Source organism: Penicillium oxalicum, chromosome VI (assembly GCF_001723175.1).
Source record: "Penicillium oxalicum strain HP7-1 chromosome VI, whole genome shotgun sequence".
NCBI lineage: Eukaryota > Fungi > Ascomycota > Eurotiomycetes > Eurotiales > Aspergillaceae > Penicillium > Penicillium oxalicum.
In genome coordinates, this window is record NC_064655.1 from 708914 (window position 1) to 731976 (window position 23063).

Genomic DNA, 23063 nt, shown 5'->3' on the forward strand with positions numbered 1-23063 from the left:
TTCTGGATGGCGTGCAAAGCAATTTCATGTGGGATAAGAGGCATTTTGGTCAGAAGTAGACGAAGTGAACTACCATATGAAGGACGGCTGGCGGTCCGATCCACGTCTAGGGAAGTCACGATCCATTCTCAGGGAACATCTTCTCACTTATATCAGTGAATAACACCCATTCACTTCATTTCCCTCTCGCATGGCTGAAACTTGCTCTTCTTTGAAGTTCCTGTTTTATAATGTGGTCTGACTGGCGTTTTCCTTTGTAGGGGAATCAGGGAAATCTCTTCATTGAAGGTTCAAGATTGTCAACATAGGAAGGCCGAGCCATCGCGACATAGCTAGAGTAGAACTGGGCAGCATTGCTTCACAGTGAGGTGATGACCAAAGAGGGCGAGCGCACCCGGCACAGTTCATATCCATACACCTCAGCACGACGGAGTTCTTGGGATGCTTCTTAGGGGTAAAAACTTAGGAAGAGCTTCCAATGTTACTACACAAAGCCTTTATGTTGTAGATCGAACCCCACCCTTCCTTCAGTACGAGGGCTCACCTTACCTGAGTTTATGAGGGGCTACTAAGAAATCATGATTTCGGACAAAATACATGCTTGACCAATAGCAGTGGCCAAAACTCAAAGCTATATTGCCACTATGCAACTTCTGTTGTACCTCTATTTCGGAAAAATATAGATCGATGCAAGTAGGTAGATACATCTGGAAAATTGAAAATTTTAGATTGGCACCAAAGGTCGACGTATTTGACGTCCAGTTTGATGTCACCCGGTATGTGTTGCGATCATGTACTCTCTCAAAACACCGGCAACTGTGTCACTCCGATTTTATTTTCCTTAATGTTTTGTGCTTGCGGAGCTTGTGGACAGAATCATTTGCCCGGAATTCCAAACAAGATTCAATATAGTTCCCACGTATAAAAAGATCAAAAGATCGCGGCATCAAGCAGAATATCATCCGGGCATCTCGAAATCTCAGCAAAGATTGAAGCAAGATCATCAAGAATCTCAGACACCAATTCCGAATCTGTCTCAGAACCAACGGCTCCAACGTGCACATTTTCGCCTCGCAAGAAAGAGACTGTTTTGAACGGCAGCGGTGCATCACCATGCGGGTTAGAAACCTCAACTCGACATGATCCCTCAGCAAAATTCATGCTGTCAAAGTCATCGAAATCTTGATGGTGAACAATGGAGTCGAAGTTCTTAATATCCGGGGTCCAAGATGTGCATTGCCTCGAGATCTGCTCAAAGCCGAGGAAATCATGCGCTGCCGACTCTGCACTCTGCTTCTGGACACTATGCAGCAAATCCGCGGCCGTCCAATTCGGTTGGAACTTTACTCGAATTGGTGTGAGCTGATAGCATGGACCGACGACGTGCTCAACGTTGACAAGATCAATCATCCTACCCGAGGTGACGGAACCAAAGATGACGTCCGGTTTGCGCAAGCGACGCGCCAAGAGCAGAGCCCACGCTGCGGAAAGGACATTTGCGAGCGTAATGTCTCTCACTGGTTGGAAGGATTCAACAACCTTAGACTTGAAAACACCCTTATCGCCGAGCTGGCCCGATATTCCATCCAAAATTGACAAAGATGAGCCGTCCAGCAAAGTACTCCAATATCCCAGAGACTTCGCTTGGTGGCGAGAATCGGCTTTGTAGGTCATGTATGAAGAGAACGGCTCATACTTTGAAATTGATCTCCCACAATACAATGCTTCCAAGTCTTGGAGCAACCTTGGCAGGGACACTCCGTCATAGAGCGCGTGGGAGAGGCCGAAGATCAAGCATCCCTTACCATGACCATCAACCGCATGAATGAACTTGAAGAACATAGAGCCTAGTGGATATTGCAGCCTGATGTCTTTTTCGCACAAGTCATTCACGAAAGATGCAAGTTCACCATCAGTCTGGTGCGTTATCACAGAAGCATCTGCTTCACTCAAAACAACCTGGAAGAATCTCCCGTCTTTTTCAACAAACACCGTCCGTAAAATGTCATGCACCATGACCAGCTCCTGACAAGCCCGATGCAGTCGATCGCAGTCGATCGCATTGTTGAAATACAACATGTTGTACTGAACAGACGTGCGTGGCGTCTCGATGGTCCCTCGTATGTCCAGCGCCTGAGAATCCGTGACGGGATAGACATCTTGAACCAAGTCAGGAGAAATAACCAATTTGCTTTGACGAATATCAGACAAAATGTGATCCGCAACAACCGGGTCGACCAGGCTGAAGTGCCTGTATGGCTGAGTCTTGGCTTTTTTCAAATTTCCCAGTTTCAACCTTTTTGCAGCATCGTTCAGCCGCATATACTGGAAGATATCTGCTATCGTCAATGTGTGGCCCTGGTTCCGCAGACTGGAGACTAGTTTCATGGCAAGAACGGAGTCCCCGCCCAGCCGGAAGAAATTATCGTCCATTTCAATTTGATGCTCGTTCATTCCGAGCACATTCGCCCATTCCAATCGCAAGATTTGCTCGGAGTCGCTCAAACACGCCATAGAGAGAGACTTATTCCACACTTCTTGCAGTCCTTGTTGGAATCTCTCAATGATTTGATCAGGGATCATCGCTGCGATCTGATTGATGTCGTGTTGCTTGGGGGGCAGCGTGTCGAGCACAATGTATGAAGAAGGCACCATGTGCGCTGGTAAAGAATCCCTGAACATTTTTTCGAGCCGTTTCATTGCCAAAACAAGCTCAGTGGATGCCGAGGCACAGACACTTATCATCGAAGCCGGCGATTCCGACTTCTTGGTTATCTCATAGCATTCAGGGAGCAAGGAGACAAGGCCCCGCTCAGCACGCTGCTCTGTAACGAAGACGACAAGGCTCAAATGTGGTTTTTCGTCCAACGTGGGATTCGGCTTTTCGATTACACCAACGACCGCGCGAGCAAACGAAGGAAGACACCTGGAAAGATGAGTCTCAAGATCCGCAAGATCTACCACTTGACCATTTACAACAAGAACATCATCTTTGCGTCCCAGGAACACAATGGTACCGTCCTCCTGTTGCTGCACAATGTCACCAGTTGCTTGTGTCTTGCCCTGCCGACCCACAAATTGCGAGCTCCCTGCTTGAAGCCAAGTGGGTGACTCCAAAATTTCGCCCGAGAGACAGTCGCCTTCCAGCCACAACTCACCAGGACAGCCGATGGGTGCGAGAAGAGAGGGATTGCGCAGATTGCAAATCCATTGAACCAGGGAAGGAGGATAGGATGATCCTGGCTTGGTGGAGATCTCGGCTCGAAGCTTGCGCGCTGATCGATCCAATGACAGAGGAGCGAGCTGATTGCGTCTCCAAATTTCATTCATCTCATCCTCATGGACACAAGATATTTGGCCAATCGTCCGAGAGAGGTCTTTTGCTAGCTCGCAGCATGTGGCTTCGAGTTGAGCGAGAGTTCTTTCCATTTGCCTCACTGCGACCAGCTCGCAGTCGAAATTTGCACACACTCTGAAGCCCCCTTTTCGAATTCCACAAGCCAGCATCAGAGGGTAAGGATTGAAATGCAGGGCTTCGTGAACCACATCACCCTGGCTAAATCCAAGATCATCTCCCTCATAGTCTGGCTCTGGCTGTATAACTAAACCTGTGCCAGCCTCGCATGCATGTTGAGCATCTTCACTGACCTTACGAATGTTTTGCATCCCCATGTGCTGAAAAGGGGCTCGCGCGAGGACACTTTTCTGTACTGCTTGGAGATATGCCTCGACCGTGCTGTTTCGGGCAACACGAATGCGAATAGGCACGGTCGCAATGAGTGGGCCTATGATACTCTCCACTCCAGGAAGAGGAACATCTCTGCCTGTGAGCGTCTCCCCGAATACCACGTCGTCGCTTCTCATGTACTGCGACGCAACGAGCGCCCAAGCTGCCCGGATGAAAGTGGCCAGTGTGAAAGGTGACCGGCTGTCAAGATTGAAGGATATGCTTCTTTCAATCGTACATTTTGGTTTTGGTAGATAATCACGATATGGGAGACGTGGGAATTGCGGTCCAACTGCGGCGTTCAGCTCCTGTCTCCAGAACTCCCGCATGTCTGACTCATTTGTCTCATGCACAAATTTGACAAAGTTCTTCATCTCCCCATCGGTTTTGACTTCAGAGCCTCCCAGGGCACTCCGGACTTTCTCAAGAATGAGGGGCTCCGACCATCCGTCGTATAGAACGTGATGCACCGTCCAAACCATAAAACGCTTGCTGTGCCTCAGGTCGTCTACTATGGCGTATCGAGCAAGGCTTTGGCCTAGGTGCATTTTCTGCATTCGGTCGTCCTCAAGATAGCTTTCCAAATCTTCATGGTGGCTCCACTGAATATTCTCTTTTAGAACAACTTGTTGAAGTCCTGGATCTTGAAGCTGGACCAAGCGGCTGCGCAAGATTGGGCTTGCCGCAACCACAGCCTCCCATGCCTTTTTCCATTCGTCGATCTCAATATGCACCGGTATACACGCAACTCTTTGGGCGACGTAGGCCTCGGTAGACTTCAATGAGAACGTAAACAAAGATTCTTGCGTTGGTGTGGACGGGTAGATGTCTTCGATTGCATTTCGAGGGACATCGCAAGCATGTGCTGCCGCCATGCACGCACTTTCCACAGGCTGAGCGATCATGGAGAATGCATCGACCTCAATTTTCAAATTTTCTTGAAGTAAACTCGCGTTTTCTGCCATGGCTGCGAGAATTGGATGATCGAATATTTTTGTCACTGAAAGATCGACGCCGTGGCCCCGGCAGATGGAGACCAGACGCATGGCAGCCAGCGAGTCACCACCCAAGGCAAAGAAATTGTCATCGCTCAATATCGCTTCAGCATCGACCTTCAATACCTGGGACCATGCTTGCTTGAGACTCTTCTCCAATCCAGACAGTTCCCTTGAGGCTGTTCTCCCTGGTTCCTGGCCCGTTTCTCGCAGGTCGACACTCATGCCAAACAGGCGAAGTCTTTTGCGATCGGTTTTTCCAGAAATCAAGGTTGGCACATAATTGACTGGCACATAAGCGTTTGGAATCATGTACCGAGGGAGAATTCTCGTGATTTCCGTATTGGCACTGGAGAGCGCCTCACTTTGTTCTGGGGTTAGTTTAACCGAACTAATGTCCGTGTGCTCTTGTCCTTTGGCCGAGCAGAAAGAAACGAATGCCACCAGTGTAGACTGGTTACCAGCTCCTTTCGGCGCGATCACTTCAGCGACAACTGTCGCCTCCGGCGGCAATTTTTTGTTGAGCTGACTTTCAATCTCTCCAAGCTCCACTCGTTGTCCACGAAGCTTGACTTGAGTGTCCTTCCGACCAACAAACACAATTCCACCATAGCCGTCCGGGTCGAACATTCCTAAATCACCGGTCTTATAAAGACGACCCTTCCTCCCCGCATGTTGTTTGTGGCCCGCAACGAGCCATGATGGGTCATGGATGAAGGCCGCTGCGGTCTTCTCAGGGTCATCCAGGTAGCCTTGACCAACAATGGGGCCTTCGACAAGTAGCTCGCCAACCGCGCCGACGGGCAGCAGTGCTTCGTGGTTGTTTGGATCGACAATCCAAATAGCTGCCCCATTTCCCTGGCCGATGGAAATGTAATCTTTGCCAGTCGCAGCACTGCTATTTATTGTACACCCAATGGTGCATTCGCAAGGACCGTATCCAATGACAATCCTGGTATCTTTACCCCAGGAATTCACATCTGTCGCTGACGCTGCTTCGCCTCCCAGTCCCAGGATGTCAAGCGACTTGATCACGTCGGCGTCCAAGATTCGAGCCATGGAAGGGGTAATGCCAGCATAGTTAATCCTCATTTTACGGATCACGTGATTGATGTCGTTCAGCCGGTCTTCATCTGAAGGAATACAAAGACAACCACCATTTGCCAAAGTCAGCAGCATACTGTCAATGCTTACGTCAAACGCATATGATGCAAAGTCGAGAACCCTTGAAGTCTGCGTGTACCCGACCGCTGCCGCTCGAGGAATGGCGCTGCTAGTGTACGTCTGATGCGAGATTTTAACACCTTTGGGTGTACCAGTGCTTCCCGACGTGAATATCACGTACATTAGAGCGAGAGTTGGTACAGGCGGGATTTTGGGCACGACCTCGGACTCCGAGATGTGGGCAAATGTATCCACGTCGACGATAAACCTTGACCCTTCGGGCAGAATGAGCGAAGCGATCTCTTCTTGAGCGCGCGAGGAGATCATCCTCTTCGCATTGACTTGACGCGCCATGTTTTGTAGCCGCGCAAGAGGCAACGTTGGGTCCATGAGAACAAGAGTTCCGCCGGCTTTCATCACGGCAAGGACCGCGACGACTGTCCATCTTGACTTTTCAAAGCACACGGGTATGAAATCATGAAGAGCCACGCCCGCTGCGTGAAGTTGGCCAGCCAAATGACTCGAGAAGTTCTCGACCTCGCTGTATGTCAAGTGGCCGTCCCAGGATGCAATGGCCTCTTTGCTGGGGAACTCCCTGGAGCGCTCAGATATCACGTCATGCATACAAAAGTCATAGGTGGGAGGTAGGTCATGGTTCCACCTCCAGATCATTTCCAAGTCATGGTCTGTCGGGCCAAGTAGAGTCTCCAGTGTAGGTTTAGGGCTTTTCAAGCAGAGTTCAATCGTACACACCAACGCATCGATTTGTTGAGTAATGGCGGAAGGTTGAACTCTCTCAGAAGCCCACCGGGGGCAGACATTGACATGTCCATCTTTGCAAAAGACTCTTATTTGATTATCAGCCTAATATCATCGCGGTTAGTAAACAGTGCTCCAATCAATGTTTTTGACACAAGGCTGGCTCACCACAACGCGGCTGTCTTCGCATGTGGAAAGAATTCTGTTGCCGAATACAAGCGAAGAGCAACCTATTTCCGTGCTGCGACGCATGTCTTTGACCCTTGAGACGTGTCGTGAGATCTCTTCCAATGCAGAATCCATTTCATTCTTCAGTACTGGAAGAACCTTGTCTGAAGACAATGTCATCACGTCGCTCTCCAGTTTAGACGTTTCAATTTGAGACTCATATGCCCATTCGAAGCTCGCTTTGCCATCTTCGCTAGTTCGCAAAAGGCATATGAGCCAGGCGCACAAAACAATCTCTTCTCTCAGTCCTGTTGGAGAGGTGCCATCGTGACAAACAAGCTCCGCAATGGCAAAGCGTGTCGGTATTTGAGATTGGTGTTCCCTTGCCTCAGATTCGTGTTTCGAGGGAATCGACTGTTCAGATGAGATTGGCGTTTCGCCATGTTGCATGTTACTCATTTTGATAGCAATGTGTGTACGGCCTGAGTCTTGGATCGCGGAAATCTTGTCGACCGTGAGAGCAAGAATAGCATTAGACTTAGATGAGCTGGGGACGAGCAGTTCATTCCGAAGCTGGGATTGAGGGATATCAAAATCAAGTCACCCCACCAGGAACCCTTCTGTCCGATCAAGAACTCACAAAAAATTAGACAATTTCTTGTGGGAATGCTCTCGTCAGGCAGACGAAAATGAATTATGGGTAGCGAAATATTCTATGTGTTATTATTTGGTCTCGCGGTAATGAGTGAAGTGAAGACGAATGGTACAGTATCGCAAAGGTCTTTCTGTGTATGTAGCTTGTAATACGGTACGCAAGATCCATACACGTGTATTCTATGTATGTATTGTATCCGATAGATTCCTCGGACTGGTATTCACATACAGTAACGTGGATCCACTTCAATACTTAGCTGCAGTTGCGATTGAGCTCCAAATTTCATGCCGTGTCTCGGAGCCTCCCAGTGCAGGAAACGATTAGATTTACCAGGATTCTGAGTCCATGAGCGTGTAGCTACCTGTATCGTGGAACAAAAACCTTCTCATGGAGGGCAGTAGAGCAGGGAGGTACGTGAAAAATATCACCTATTTTGCGAGACCAACGGTCTTTGAGCCGAGTAACTCAGACACACAAATCCCGCCTTGTGATAGATAGTAGCATTTTTTTATGGCATCCACTAGTCTTTTATTCCCTTTTCTCGAAATTCAGAGGTACCATTAGCGATTCTCAAACGATCACGTACGTTTTCGTCATGTGCCAAGGGATTTCGGCAAATCCATCTTATCAGATCCCGCCCACCGGTGGCGTCTGGCAATTTAATCAGACCTATGTATGTACTCGTATGGCGATTGTAATTAACAATGTATGTACAAACGTACTCATAAGCTTTACTCGCTATGTTTCAGGCTGTATTGATAGTATCATAGTGCTGATTACTTGTACGCAGATATCTAGCATTACTTGATGGTTTGCACATGAATGCTCCGACCAGAGTTGATGTAACACCTTACACTATAATACATAGAAATATATTACACGTGTAATAAGGTACCTGCCGATGTAATGGAAAATGCTCATACATACAGCCTCGTGAAGCTCTGGTGTATGGCAGGTGTTTGCAGGCGTCAACTCTGTAACTCAGCGGGGTCGGGGCTCGCTACTGATTGATAAATATTTTTCCCATCTGATAAATATTCGACACGAATGCACCCCACCAAGGAGGGGTAAAGATTCCACCCGACTGGACCAGGGAAAACTCGACGCTTGGCATTTCGGCTGACCGGTGAGCAATCTCTCTAGTGCTGTGAGCCCGGAACTCACAGGATGAGGTTTTGGCGATGTTCGGAGTCTCTTTGCGTAATCGCGTGGAGCCACTGGTTCAGAATCTGCCGGGATTTTCCGTGACGTGACTCTCTCTGTTCTGGCAACACCGCAACGGTTCAGCGAATTTAGCTCTGATTTACCTAATTCCAGTGGGAATCGCAGTTGTAAATCTACTACTATTCTGTGGATATTCGCCCGCGGACTCTTCAGCTGCCGCTTGCCCTCGGTCCATATTCTGTCAACCGAAAGCTTTGGGCAGAGTTGATCTCTTCACAGCACTGTTCGCCAACTACTTTCATTATTGAACGAGGTCATGTATTCCAAGTTTTGGCCAAAAGGCGGCCTCCCAGGCATTCTTCATCACTATGTGAGTGACAATATTCCACTGCGATACCATAGTCTCAGGGTCCCATAAATTAGCAAAAACTGACAAGTTTCCTGAAAGACCGAGACTTTGGTCACTTTTGAATGTGCTTCTAGTGTTTTGCGTCAGCCTCACAGTATCCTCTTCGTCGGGGGACTTGGTGACGGTCTTGCGACCACCTCGTATATGTGCGATCTCGTGCGCGCTCTTCAGCCGACGGAATGGTCGCTTTTCACTCTCAATCTGACCTCTTCCTACCAATCGTGGGGTCTGGGTCATTTGGATCGAGACACAGACGAGATCGCCCAATGTCTGCGATATATTAAGGATTACAAGACTTCAAAATTTGGGGACGGCAAAATTGTGCTCATGGGACATTCAACTGGAAGCCAATGTGTGATGCATTATCTGTATCGGCCCAATCCCCATACAAACGCGCCCTCTTTCGATCCATACCTCGAGCATACACTACGAACACCACTTGATGGGGCAATCATGCAAGCACCTGTATCTGATCGTGAAGCTGTGCAGTGGGTACTGAGTGAAGGAATTGGAGGCAAGACTGGCAACGAAATTCGGCCCATCTACGAGCGACTAGTGTCCATGGCAAAGGATCAAATATCCCGTGGCGAAAGCCATGATTCTATTCTCCCACTTTCGATGACCTCTTACATCTACCCTGCAAACACTCCAATCAGTTGTCGCAGGTTGCTCAGTCTAATAAGCCCCGACAGTCCTCAGTCACCGGGCGAGGATGATCTCTTCAGCTCTGATCTCAGTGATGAGCATCTGAAAACCACTTTTGGAATGATCCGGGAGCGAGGGTTGTTGAACCACAAGTTGATGGTCTTATTTTCTGGCGCCGATCAGGCAGTCCCAAAATGGGTCGACAAAAGCAAGCTGATGGCACGATGGCAAGCAATAACCGACCACGATGGAAAATACGAAATCTGGGATAAAGAACACAGTGCCATCATTCCTAACGCATCCCACGCCCTGAGTAATGATGATCAGGCCAAACCACGAGAATTTTTGGTGGAACGGGTGCTTGGATATTTGCAGTCCGCAGAGAAAGTCTGACAACATGTCGCTCACGAGATGAGCAATCGATTTTGGGAAGCTGGCCCAGGTGCAGGCCTTTTTGAACAAAACCAAGCCACGAAGTTCTTCAAGAATAGTATTTTAAGAATGATTAATCGGGGCTTTTTCGTATTCCATTTCGCCAAAGCCGACAGATGTCACGCTTTAAACCTCGGCAACACAATCACGGGCCTGGAGTCTGCAATTTGTCGCTGTAGAAAACATGAACAGACAACCACCTTCAGAGCTGGACAGGTTGAGGTTGGATAAAATAAGACACAGCCTGATTCCTTCCTTCGATTCGGTCTGAAAATAGAGAAAGAAGACTCGCGGTGTTAGGCAAGTGCAATCATATCGAAATATCGGCCAACCCTTTCCAAGCGTATCTTTTTCGGGTATGTTAGGTCATGGTAAATAGTGCTGTGACCTACGGAATCTATGGGTTCCTGTTTGAGAAGCTTTGTTTGTGCGATGTTTTCTTATCACTGGCATCCTGCAATCCCAGAGATTTGCGGACCAACCTGAAAGAAAAATCATTGAAAACGAGGGAGCTGGAACTGGAGCCACTAGGTACTAACATTAGAGCCGCCTGCTGAGCAGGAGCATCCCAATGGTTCAACGCCATCATCACTTCAATCAGGCCTTGATTGCGAATATGAGCGAAGTGCCTGTTGATTTGTCCGCGATGGTGAAAGAGAATACAGATTTTACATCCAGCTCGGGGTGCCTTATGTTACCTTTCTGTAAAGTCGGGTTGTTCTGCAAGAAAAGTCACCAGAATCGAGATGAAAAAGAAAAAGGATGATTGAATCATTAATTGTGTCCAGATGTGCAGTCTGGCAGGAAAAAGACGCAAGCAGCGCATGTCCAAGCCATAACAGTAAATGTACAAGAAACACCTTTTCCATATTAAATCACCAATTAGGGCATGTCGGCGTCACACAAAGAAAACAGAGGGCAAAAAAGTTGGCCGTCAAGGTTGAGACAGATAATGCCTGTTTGAAGGGGTGGGGAAACTCGATGAACACCGAGAGAGACCACCAAGACTCTGAAGCTTGTGAAAAAGCCTGAGCCAGTGGCAAGGTCCGCAAATGAAGCAATCCAAACACCGTGGAAATGAGAAGAATGATGCGCAAAAATCAAATGGAAATGCACGAACGACAGTCGGTAAGTCGGCAGGGGAATCTCTTCCATAATATTTTAACCACAACGCCAATGCACCATGAACAAAGACAGTCCGCTCCTAGATGAAATTTGAAAAGAAAGAATTGGGGTTGGAATGACTCAAATGGGTCACCGAAGATTGCGGATGACTTTCTTGCCACGGGCGAGGAATGGACTTGGCATTTCATCACGTTCGGGATCCCACACGGCAGGGGGTTCTCGCTCGGATGACTTCATGCCTGAAGCGGTGGCGCGGGAATCACTCGCGCACCGTTTGAATTCATCGACAGGTCGACCACCTGCTCTAGCTTGGGCGAGTTCGACCAGGGTGCGGCCACCCATGTTACGCTGCATGACCGCTTTGAACATCTCATCTCCGCCAACGTTGTTTGATTTGGAACATGATTGCTTGACAGAGCTTTTGCGGGTGGGAGACGCATCAGCCGCGAGGTTGGCGGAGGATGGAATCTTGGACAGCCGACGATGCGGTGACTTGGCTCGGCCTTCTGGGAAATTCTGGCGAGCGTCTGATTGTGAAGTAGATGATCCACCAGCCATTTGAGGCAGGCGGGAGGCACCAGAGGGGAAAAGAGGTGGCTGAGAACTCAGCTTCTGCATGAGAGCGGCCGTGTTTTGTCGTAGAAGGGGACGAGGAGGTGCCTTGAATGGATCGGGCTTGACCTTGGGGCGCGTAGGTGACGGCAGGTCTGGTGTGTCATCCTCATCATCTGAGTAGGCGAGCGTGGGCTCCCATTTAGCTTTCTGGCGCTCGGCTTCGGCAAAAATATTGCGAGAGGCACCCGAGCCAGATGTGCGACGGGGTGAGAGAGAGAGGGAAGCGATCGATATTGGGGACGGTTCAGCCATTTGAACGTCCTGGGGCGACTCCACGACCGTCTTGGAGCGGCTGAATGGTGTACGGGCCTCCTTTCTTGGTTTTCTGTTGTTGACGGTAGGAGATTCGAGGGATAAATGACTAATATCAGTACTCGAAGGGGCGTCTGAATCATCTGTCGTCGCGCCAGAAGAATGTGAATCACGACCGGTTGTCCTTGAGGATCCCCCAGAGCTGGTATCTGAGCGACGAAGACTTGCACGGAATAACTCCTCACGGGGGTTGTTATTCTTCTTGTGCTTCTCGACCTCGATCGAAACGCGATCTTGCACCTCGGCTTCGAAGCGTTTTCGCAGTCTGTCCAGCTCACTCTGGACCTGTCGGTCGATCTCCAGTCGCGCCTTGACTTCCCATTCCCTCCGAACGGTATTTTCGATATCCATCTTGAACAGCTGCTTCTCCTTCTCCGCATTGGCCAATTTCTGTTCCATTTCACGAACCTTTTGGACAGCGACCTCCTCTCTTCGGCGCAGGGTTTTGCCAAGGTCCACAACCTCTTTCTCCTTGCGCATCAAGCGAATCACCGGAAGATTGATGAGTGCGGCAGTATCCGGTCGATTATCGGGGTTTACGCGCAAACAACTCCCAATGACGTTTTTCAACTCTGGGGAGTAGTAGTCAGGCAATGGTGCGAATTTGCCGTCGCGGATCTTTTGCACCAATTGGATATGGGTGCGCGCATTGAAGGGCGGTTCCTTCGCGCAGAGCTCGTACATGATACATCCGACTGCCCAAATGTCGGAGCGGAGAGTGTACTTCTCAGCGGCACAGATCTCCGGAGACATGTAGAAGGGTGTACCGACATATGTCGATGCGAAGTCGTGAGATTGCATCTGCTTGGAGAGCCCAAAATCGCCAAGCTTCACCGTGTTGTCGCTTCCGAGAAAAATGTTCTCTGGTTTGAGATCCCGATGTAGAATTGTCACCTGTCCTTGCTTTCCCTTTAGACCAGACGGTTTAGGCGGGGCGCCGAGGATGTTTGACCCGACTTCTGCAGGATCGGCTCCGTAGTGACATCGGTAGAGAGCAGTGACCAGTTGCGACAAAATCCGCCAAACAAATTCTTCTTCCGCCAGTTTGTTTGCTTTTTTCAGATTTTTGATGACCATACTCAGGTCGCCGCCACCGCAATATTCCATGTAGAGGTAAAGGTCTTGGCTTGCTTTGAGATGTTCGCGGTGATAGTAGGCAACGATGTTGGGGTGTCGAAGGGAGCTTAAGATGTTGAACTCTGCCGTGAGTTGTTCGCGCTCCTTTTGCGACATCTTGATGTAGTTGATTTCCTTCCGACATAATATCTGTAGCAAGTTAGCGTTGTCTGGCATCGGGGGGTTGGGACTGCTTGGCACACTCACGAAGCCGTCAGATTTCCTCTTGACTTTCCGGATGATACCAAATGAACCGCATCCTGGTTGAGTTTAATCATGTAAGTGAGACTCTTCTGTTATTTTCAAGCTGTTCCAGATTTACCAATTTTCTCCAAGATCTCATATTTATCCGCCTCAGCCAGAGCAATAGCCATGGCTGTAGATTGCTGCACCGGGCAGTCAAAGTCACAGGATTCGAGAAGGTACAGTAGGAACTGAGAGATGAATGAATCTCATAAAGCAGAATGGGCAGCAAAAATGTTTCTGTATTGTTAGTATGGTCGATTGAAGGCTTGGTGGAGAGAAAAGTCAAAGATGAGTTGGAGGTTCGAGGTTCAGCGATCGCCTGTGTTTGGGTGCTCCTTGGTTGCACGGCAACGGCCTCCCATGCGCTTATCCCTCCATGGCAGGCGGTCACCTCACCCGGATGGACCGCTTTTGCTCCAATCCCCGGCCGTCCACCCGCATCATGTGGGTGCCCTCGGACTCCTCTGATTACATAATTTGGCTTCGGACCCCCCGGCGGCTTCCTTTCCGCATGGATCCTAACTTCCACTAAACATGTTGACATGTCTTTCTGGCGTTCATCATCAATTGATCGAGGTCGCAATGTTATTGCATGATGTCATTCGGCTGGGGTGCTCAAATCCTTTCTTTTCATTCACAGTGTTACTGATGCAGCATCATCAATTCCTGTCCGAGCAACCAATCTTGCTGGAGCGATGCAAATAGCCAACCCTATCTGACGTCACATGATTCTATCGATAAGTCGGCAAGGTCAGCTGTCCCGTCAATACGAAACGTTCGCACATTTTACAGGACCGAGGTGGCAAGCTTCATTAAATCGTATCATACTTAAATCTCAGACAAGCCATGGCTGAAAGGACTATATTACGCAAAGATCAACTTGAAATCAGCCTACATAATGAGAAGCAGCTCATCAAGGAGGGGACAATCAAAGATGACAATCCCTTGGATTTGAGTGAGCCGTTCCGTGAGCTTTGCAGTGCTTGTCGGAGGGGGGATCTGAAAGTCTGCCAGGAGAAGATCACCGAGGGTGTCAACGTCAACGCTCGCGACTCGTACGACTATACCCCTTTAATTTTGGTACGTTCTCCAGCATCTATTTATCTCAATGGTTGCGGGCCTCATTATTGAGGGGCTCGTGGTTGGGTGGCGTTGCATGTTTAGGATCGCGGGAGCCTTAGTGACCAATATATATTTGTCTGAACAGGCCAGTTTATGCGGACACTATGAAGTAGCGCAACTTCTTCTAGAATCAGGTGCGCTCTGCGAGCGCGACACTTTTCAAGGCGAAAGGTGGGAACTCCAAACATTGGCATAATTGCCGGCGAGTCTGGCAAAATGCCCGCTCGCCAGCTATAAACAAGACTTGGAACATAACGGTTCTAACTACTAGAACGCGATTCACAGATGCCTGTACAACGCCCTGAATGACCGCATACGGAATCTTCTCCTCGAGTACGACTACTCCAAGTCGACAGACCCCCTGCAGCCACTTGCTGCTCATGTTGCCTCATTGCTCACAAGGGAGAGCCCCCCTACGACAGACATAATTATAACGGTCCTTGATCAGGACATTGCACTCCACAAGTTCATACTGGCTGCTCGTTCTCCCTACTTCCAATCCAAGCTTGCAGCAGCACCGGAGACAAAGACATGGAAGCTACCGAGTACGATTCCGCCTGAAGCCTTCGCAGCAGCAATCCGATACCTGTACTTGGGAGAGGCTCCCCGAGAACTTCGGAGTGGACCAGGAACCGGCTTTACGGAATCCGAGGTCTTCACTGGCATTGACAAGATTGCAAAACAACTTCAACTCGAAAGTCTTGTGGACAGCCTTTTGGAAAGCGGAGATCGGCGGCGCGCGCGGCAACGCAGAACAACGGAGTTGAGCAAAGGCCGCGATCAGCTAGAATCATGGTTTCGAAGAAATGTCCTTGGCAACAAGCTCACAGTTGAGACATCCCGCCTAAATGAAGTGAAATGGGACCGCAACAACTCTATCTTTGCAGATGTTCTTCTGAGAGCGGATGAGCTTCCAAACGAGGAAGACGGCGGCCACGACACATCCCCAGAGTCGGTCTTATTTCCATGCCATCGCGCGATGCTTCTTCGGTCGGAATTTTTCCAAGCCATGTTCACATCCTCCTTCCGCGAAGCTCAAGTCACAGATTCCCTGCAGGTGATATCCGTAGACTGCTCGCCCGATGTTCTTGAAATAATCTTAACATTTTTGTACACGGAGCGAGCAGATTTCTCGCTCGACGTCGCCGTTGAAGTTCTTTTTGCAGCTGACATGCTCTTCATCGAAAAATTGAAGACAAAAGCAGCCGTGGTCATCAGCACATTGGGCAGTGGAGTCTCTCAGGCCGAGGCGGCCCGGACCCGAGGCAGCAAGGATGAAGACGATATTGACATCTACGCAATCATCAGAGCAGCGTGGATGACTCGAGTGCAGCGCCTTGAAGAATTTGCCGCTCGCTTCCTTGCATATAGACTGGAGGCCCATATTGATTCTCCAGAATTTGCAGAACTGATTCGAGAATCTGCTGATCGCATCCAAGCGCGCCAAGAAACCGACTCAATTGAACTTTTGGATGACATCCGCTTCTATTTGAATGAGCGATTCCGGATGCGGTTTGACGATGCCGGTCTTGACGAGTTAATGGACGAGCAGGAGCCCCCAACGGACGAAGAGAAGCACATATTCGCGGAGAATGTCAATGATATGACCAACCAGGTGGAAAAAATGCACGTTGCTGACAAGACCTCTGAGACACAAGCGTCCAATATGAAGAGTCAGCCGTCTCACGCCCAAGTTCAAGAAATTCGAACTTTGGATGGCGCTCTCGTTGAGGATGAATTTGACGAGGATGCAATGAACTATCAAATCTTGCTGGAGAAACTTGATGCCTTGTTGGAGAGACTGAACTTGGAAGCGTGATTTTCGGTCACTGTGATCACACCTCGCACTGTAATGCCGCTTGACGACAAGATGGAGTTTGTTTAACTCCCTATCACTGTGCTCCGCTGTCTCGTAAACGAGGCAACGCCAAGCCCGCATGTATATATTTCATGACGAGACATATAAAGATGAAATTTCAAGACGCATATCGCTCCTCGGAACACTGCCCTGGGCTAGGATCCTCATTTAACAGGTCTGAAGCTGCCCAAATTGCAGGTCTTCAAGCAGCAATCCTGGTGGAGACGATCCTGTCTCGAATCGCTCGGTTCAACGTGGCGGAAAGGCCCCGAATTGAACTTGTGGCTGGCTCAGAACATCAAGGTGCTTAAAGCCCACGACAGAGATGTTCACTTTCAGGTTGACAAGAAATGCGCGGAGAGGAGAGAGTGGTTTTTCATCGTAGATCAATTGTTCCTAGGCGTTTCTATTGCCCGGACAATGGGTATTCAAAACTGGCGCTGCGCTCGGAGAGAGGAAATCTGGCGCACAACGAGCGACGAACCACGGACTCTTGCAGCCTTCTGGCCTTTGGTGATTTCTTATTCGAGCGGCCGAATAAGAACCGTGTTTTCAATCATCGCCGCCCACCCGACTCATCATTCGTGCTCTCTAGAGCAGCCCTTTGTGCCTTTTCCTTTACTTTTGCGTCCAGTTCTCGAATCTGATTCTCAATCATGCCTTTGCGAGCGGCAAGGTTGGAGCGCATGTTCTGGAGCGCTGCAAGTTGTTCTTCAAATGTGGCTTCCTGACGTTTCCGCGTAGTCTGAGGACTTCAAATGAGCTCTTGAATTTCAGTTTTCCAAATTATTTTGACAAGATAGACTCAATGTCACTTCCTGAATGGAAATGCTGCCCAGCGTCTTATGTCAAAGTTTGGGAAACAAGCTTACCTCCGCGATCTCCTCGGTGGTCTTCAGACCTGCCCCATAGAGGGAGCTTGCAATAGTGATAGAAGTAACCGCAACAGTCAGCACAAGCCGACGGACATTCTGAGGCGAGGGCATGACTTGCTGCTGAACTGACAAGGCGAAGAAATGTGTGTCTTGTGCACGCAAAATGGTCATGTTGCTGGTGAGAACGTAAGAAGTGCTCGCTCACCGCCTACCTAAGTAGGAGGTAGATTGGTGACAAAGACGCGTCGCGCCCCACCCAACACGCGTCTCGATATCTAAGGATCTCCTGGCAAGAGGTTGACAATACTTATTTGCGCCAACGTGCGAACTGCCTTCGCGGATGATGGCTCGCAGTACGGTTCCTCGTCGCCGATCACGTAGGGAAGAATATGCTGGGAGCGATGAAGCCCATTCCGACAGCTCGGCCCTCGAATCCCAAAGCAAGCGTCCGCGTCTTAGTACGGCCGAGGCTGAATCTGATAGAGGCGCTATTTCAGAAGAAGATGATGCTGCAGAGGAGAGCGATGTGCCTACAAATTCTCCGTTGGATAAAGTTCATGCGCCGCGACAAATGGCTCATCGTGGAATCGGTCCGGGGGGGTACAAACCTGGAGCGATTGTTCGAATCAAAGTGACAAATTTCGTCACTTACACTTCTGCTGAATTCCATCCAGGGCCCAAGTTGAACATGGTCATCGGCCCAAACGGTACCGGCAAAAGTACTTTGGTTTGCGCAATCTGTCTCGGTCTCGGCTGGGGACCTCAGGTATTATAACAAATTTCTCTTGGGAGGCAAAATAGTTGGCTGATGTGGACATACTCTCTTTCGCACAGCACCTCGGTCGCGCTAAGGATCTCGGAGAATTTGTCAAGCACGGTTGCGCAGAAGCGAAGATTGAAATCGAGCTTGCAGGTCAACCTAAGCTCTCCTCGAATCCTATTATTTGCCGGACGATCAAGAGAGACGGAAATAAAAGCTCATTCACGGTCGATGGAAAACACGCCAGTTCAAAGTCCGTTGCGAATCTCGTCCAATCTTTTGCGATCCAAGTGGATAACCTCTGCCAGTTCCTCCCTCAAGATAAGGTTGCTGAGTTTGCTGCACTCTCCCCTGTGGAGCTTCTCCATTCCACTTTGAGAGCTGCAGCTGAGCCTGAGATGACCACTTGGCATAAAAACTTGAAGGATCTTCGACACAAACAAAAGATGTTGGAACTTGAAAATCGCGGCGACAATGAAAATCTCGCAAACCTAAAGGACCGTCAGGAGTCGCAGAGGGCAGAGGTCGAGAACATGCGGCAGATGGCAGCGGCGCAGGAACGAATTGGCCTCTTAGAACTTTGCCGGCCGCTTCTCGAGTACAAAAACTACCATAAGGAGTTTGCGGAGCTCTCACGAAGGAAAGCTCAAGTCGAAGAAGAGGAGAAGCAGCTGAAAGCTGAAGTCGAGCCTACTTTGATTGCAGTCAAGACCAAGCATAGGTATGCTGAGCAGATAGCGCAAGTTCGAGCCTACCGCAAGCAGCAAGTACAGCAACTGTCTACCGCAGCCTCGACCTGTGATCAGGATGTCAAGAAATTGCAGAGTCAGATGGAAGATCTGAATGCAAAAATTGCCACTGAAAAAAAGACATCGCACAAGTACAGAGCCGAAATATTGCAGATGCAACAACAGGTGAATAGTCTCAGGCGTCAACATGAGGAAGAAGCTGTGGATTTTGACGCTGCATACTACAATGATCAACTTGTGAGTTAGTCCCCCTCACAGGCTTCCGGCGATGCTCCGGTGCTAACACTTCCCACTAGAGAGAGAAAAGGCTGGCCCAGCGTGATCTCCAGACAAAAGCGAGTGAGATAAAGGAACAACGACAGCCATTCCACCAGAAGATGGCAGAGCTATCTAAAAATATTTCCGAGGCTGGGAATGCCCTCACGAACCTGGATTCGGAGACGGGAAAACAAGAAGCTAGGCTGCAACAACAGTCTCCGGAAACCTTCAAAGCCCATCGTTGGGTTCAGGAAAATCAAAGCAAATTTGAGAAACCAGTCATTGGACCTCCTATCTTGACATGCTCGGTCACAGACCCTCGATACGCCGATGCCGTGGAAGCGCTTCTGAACAGGAATGATTATCTCGCATTCACTGTTCAGACGAAAAAAGATTTTCGCACTTTGCAGCAACATCTAATGGGGCAGCTCAAGTTACATGACATCACGATTAAAACAAGCCCATCTTTGGACAATCCAGCTCTACAACCTCCATTATCCGACGAGGAACTTCAGCAATTAGGGTTCGATGGCTGGGCAAAAGATTTCATTACGGGGCCAGATCCTGTAATTGCCTCCCTTTGCCTCGAAAATCGCTTCAGCAGCACCCCGATCAGTCTTCAACCGTTCAACGGCGAACAAGCAGAGGTGGATGCATTGCGCAAAAAACGAGTCACTATTTTCGCTGCGGGGACTCAAATGTACCAAACAAATTATCGTGCCGAGTACAACGCGTCCTCCACAAGCGTGAAAGCAGTTCGGCCAGCCCAAGTGTGGACCTCTCGACCTATTGACACCTCTGTCAAGGATAGTCACCAACAAAATATCGATAATTGGACACGCGAATTGGAAGATGTCAAGGAGCAAATTCAGAAATTCAGAGCACAGATGCAAGGCTTGGAAAATTCGAACAAACAGATCACTGGAGAAATCGTACGAGAAAATGTCTGAGTCCCCAATCCATCGATCAAAGGCTAACAAGATGCTAGGCTGCAATTGAAAAAGAGAAGTCAGAACGACAGTCCGCCCATACCAAATGGCTCGCTATCCCTGGAACTATCAGTAAGTCCGAGGATATATCACAATGAATACAGCTTCTGATGGTCGAGCAGGTCAAAAGGAAACCAAGGCAGGCAACCTCCAGAAGCTGCTTGACGAAATGCGTGATAGGGTGACGGCACTTCGTGATGAGCAGGACGAGCTTGCAATGCAAAAAGCGGAAGCTGCGATCGTTTATGCAGTAAGTCGTGTTGAGCACTCTCCTGGCTTCCTGAATGTTCTAATTCTTGTTCCAGGATACCGCTGAGGCCTACCGGCATGCTTGCGAAGAGCTTGTCAAGGTTGAGATCTGGTACCTAGAGGCAAGCTCCGATCATAAGACGCTCGAGGAGAAGCACGCGGGGATTACTCAATTGCTTGGCGAAAAGGCCCAGGAAGTTAGCCGTCTCCGTGATGAGTATCGGGAGCGCAAGCGACGAGGCCGCGAGATGTTGAATGACGCCAAAGAGACGTTCAAAAAGGTGCAAGAGCGACCGGGCACCGAAAGCCTCATCAGCACTGTGAATGATGCCTCCTACACCCTGGACAGCCTGAACGCCGATATCGAATCTCAGCAGGCTCAACTTCAGCTATTTGTCGGTGGCAATAGCAACCTGATTAAGGTCTTCGAGGATCGTGAGAAGCAAATTGAGAGATTGGAAGCCAAACTCAATGACTACCGCACCAAACTGGCCGACTTCGATGCAGCAATCAAGGAAGTTCGCGATCGCTGGGAGCCGAGGCTGGATGCCCTTATCTCTAAAATCAGTGATGCCTTTAGCGATTCATTTGCACGCATTGGCTGTGCAGGACAGGTTAGTCTTGACAAGGTCGAGGCTGAGCGTGGGCCGAACGGGGAAGCCGGTGGCAGCGAGTTCGATCAGTGGTCTATTCAAATTCATGTCAAATTCCGCGAACATGAGCAGCTCTCGGTTCTCGATTCACACCGCCAATCTGGAGGAGAACGAGCTGTCAGCACAATATTCTACCTCATGGCTCTGCAATCATTGTCTGCATCACCTTTCCGAGTTGTTGACGAGATCAACCAGGGTATGGATCCTCGTAATGAGCGGATGGTACATGGCCGCCTGGTTGATATTGCCTGCAACACCGATGAGGGAGTGACTGCGGACCAGGATGGAAATACCGTCGGCGGCGGTGGGGGTGGCCAATATTTCTTGATCACCCCCAAACTTCTCAGCGGTCTGTCTTACAAACCTGGGATGCGCGTGCTTTGCATCTACAGCGGCGAACACATGCCTGAAGACCACACTACGCTCGACTTTGGTCGGGCCATTCGTAAGATGAAGGCTATCCACGTCCGGGCGTCGAGTACTGCGGCAAACCATTCTCGGGCAAGTGTCTACGCTTAAAGTACCCTTTTTATTGTTCTGCCCTCTTCAGCTGCCCCTGGAAGTTGCAGTCCTTTTCTTGTCCGGTGATACATACTCCAGGCTTGCAGATCAATCTGCACGGGTCACTGAAGAAGGCCTGCTGATGTTGCGATAACATCTCGGTCCTTTGACACTTTGTCAAACGATCATTTTCCATGACTGATCTTTCCTCGCGAATACCCATACTGAACTAGTTTTGAATGTGAATCACTACAGATGAAGAGAAGTTTATCTAGTTCATGATGCACCTCGATAGTATCACCCATCTCGTCCTCAATTTTCGTCAAGGATGGCCCAGTGCAGCTTGATGAGGAGCGACAAATGTAGTTTCAGACACATGGTTAGCTCAATCGTGATCCTCTTATGGGCGGTTAGGCAGCGGCCTCCACTCGTTTAGACTCGGCACTCCTGGGGTGTGCATATCCGGGTCCAGTCACGAATATGGATGCAAGGTTAGGTTCTGGCGACAGCGCATCCTACCTATTCAATGGAACCCCTCAAATAAAGTTCGCACTTCTTTGTGAGGCACCTGCAGCCTGAAGCATCATCACCCTGATCAATAACCCATACTCGCAGTGGTAAAATGCAGGTAGAAAATGATAGGTATCAGACATGACCGGCAGACATATGTTGTTCAGCTCCAGTCTCGGAGATTTTTCTGACACCTCGTGGCACATTCATCTTAGAACTCCATGATGTGTCGGCGCTTAATGGACTGCATGACTTGTATCATCCTGGGCCAATATCAACAGCCTATTTCGTTTCATGGTATGCATGGAACCACCCAGGGGGACGAAGTCTGCTCGATTCTCCTATCTTAAAATCCGGTTCTCATGTCCAGGTATTACTGTAGTGGAACTTAAGCTTGCTGTTTACTTCGAAGACTCTTGATTGCACACTACCTGGCCCGATACCTTGCACCTGCGGTAGTGATTTGAGGAGGGGGAGGGGCACGTCACCATTTGCTTTTATTGACCTTGCGATTGGATCATGTTTGCCTCGCAGATTGATCTGCAGGTGTGTCCTCTGGGAGGTTTGTGTATATTTTTGGGATGATCTGCTGCAGCAAACACGGAGACTTTCTACATTGGGATTTCATTTTCTCTCTCTTTTCTTTTCTTTTCTTTTTTTTTTTTCAAGAGCGGTTGCTAGGAAAGCCATCATTCTGCATCCTGACCCTTGAATGGCGGGGGAGAGGGGCGGAAAGAAAGACCCAATCTCGCCAACGAGCTAGTCGATACCGTGACCGATTCATGCTGCAGTTCATCTGCAATGGACGTGGCTAGTGGGCTCGAGATGATCAGTAATATTTTGTTGTTGGTCATTTGGGGATCATGCCATGCGCAAACACTACCAGTCAGATTGTCGAGTGAACCTGATCCGACCTCTTCGTGCAGGGCGCCTAGTCAGCTGACTCGATCGGATGGTCGAATCAAAAGGCGAACCAGATTCGACCGCGGCTCTTAACAGGTTGTCAC

The 23063-nt window shown here is 49.3% G+C and overlaps 6 protein-coding genes across 6 annotated transcripts; 3 read left to right on the forward strand and 3 right to left on the reverse strand.

The window, feature by feature from the left end:
• Positions 1 to 930: 930 nt before the first annotated feature.
• Positions 931 to 7272, reverse strand: POX_f07553 (Nonribosomal peptide synthase sidD; the record flags this gene model as incomplete). Its single annotated transcript, XM_050116348.1, has 2 exons — positions 931 to 6750; positions 6814 to 7272. 2 exons carry the CDS (start codon positions 7270 to 7272, stop codon positions 931 to 933), a joined length of 6279 nt encoding a protein of 2092 aa, XP_049966487.1.
• A 1676-nt stretch (positions 7273 to 8948) lies between these two features.
• Positions 8949 to 10079, forward strand: POX_f07554 (Fusarinine C esterase sidJ; the record flags this gene model as incomplete). The annotated part of the gene is made up of 2 exons (XM_050116349.1): positions 8949 to 9002; positions 9081 to 10079. 2 exons carry the CDS (start codon positions 8949 to 8951, stop codon positions 10077 to 10079), a joined length of 1053 nt encoding a protein of 350 aa, XP_049966488.1.
• A 1293-nt stretch (positions 10080 to 11372) lies between these two features.
• Positions 11373 to 13660, reverse strand: POX_f07555 (G2-specific protein kinase nimA; the record flags this gene model as incomplete). Its single annotated transcript, XM_050116350.1, has 3 exons — positions 11373 to 13436; positions 13494 to 13546; positions 13609 to 13660. The coding sequence occupies 3 exons, from the start codon at positions 13658 to 13660 to the stop codon at positions 11373 to 11375; spliced, it is 2169 nt and encodes a 722-aa protein (XP_049966489.1).
• A 718-nt stretch (positions 13661 to 14378) lies between these two features.
• On the forward strand, positions 14379 to 16473 carry POX_f07556 (uncharacterized protein; the record flags this gene model as incomplete). Its single annotated transcript, XM_050116351.1, has 2 exons — positions 14379 to 14612; positions 14926 to 16473. 2 exons carry the CDS (start codon positions 14379 to 14381, stop codon positions 16471 to 16473), a joined length of 1782 nt encoding a protein of 593 aa, XP_049966490.1.
• Positions 16474 to 17068: 595 nt separating this feature from the next.
• Positions 17069 to 17558, reverse strand: POX_f07557 (uncharacterized protein; the record flags this gene model as incomplete). The annotated part of the gene is made up of 2 exons (XM_050116352.1): positions 17069 to 17257; positions 17385 to 17558. 2 exons carry the CDS (start codon positions 17556 to 17558, stop codon positions 17069 to 17071), a joined length of 363 nt encoding a protein of 120 aa, XP_049966491.1.
• Positions 17559 to 17730: 172 nt separating this feature from the next.
• On the forward strand, positions 17731 to 21564 carry POX_f07558 (uncharacterized protein; the record flags this gene model as incomplete). The annotated part of the gene is made up of 6 exons (XM_050116353.1): positions 17731 to 18153; positions 18222 to 19133; positions 19193 to 20086; positions 20143 to 20215; positions 20266 to 20393; positions 20449 to 21564. 6 exons carry the CDS (start codon positions 17731 to 17733, stop codon positions 21562 to 21564), a joined length of 3546 nt encoding a protein of 1181 aa, XP_049966492.1.
• Positions 21565 to 23063: the final 1499 nt, after the last annotated feature.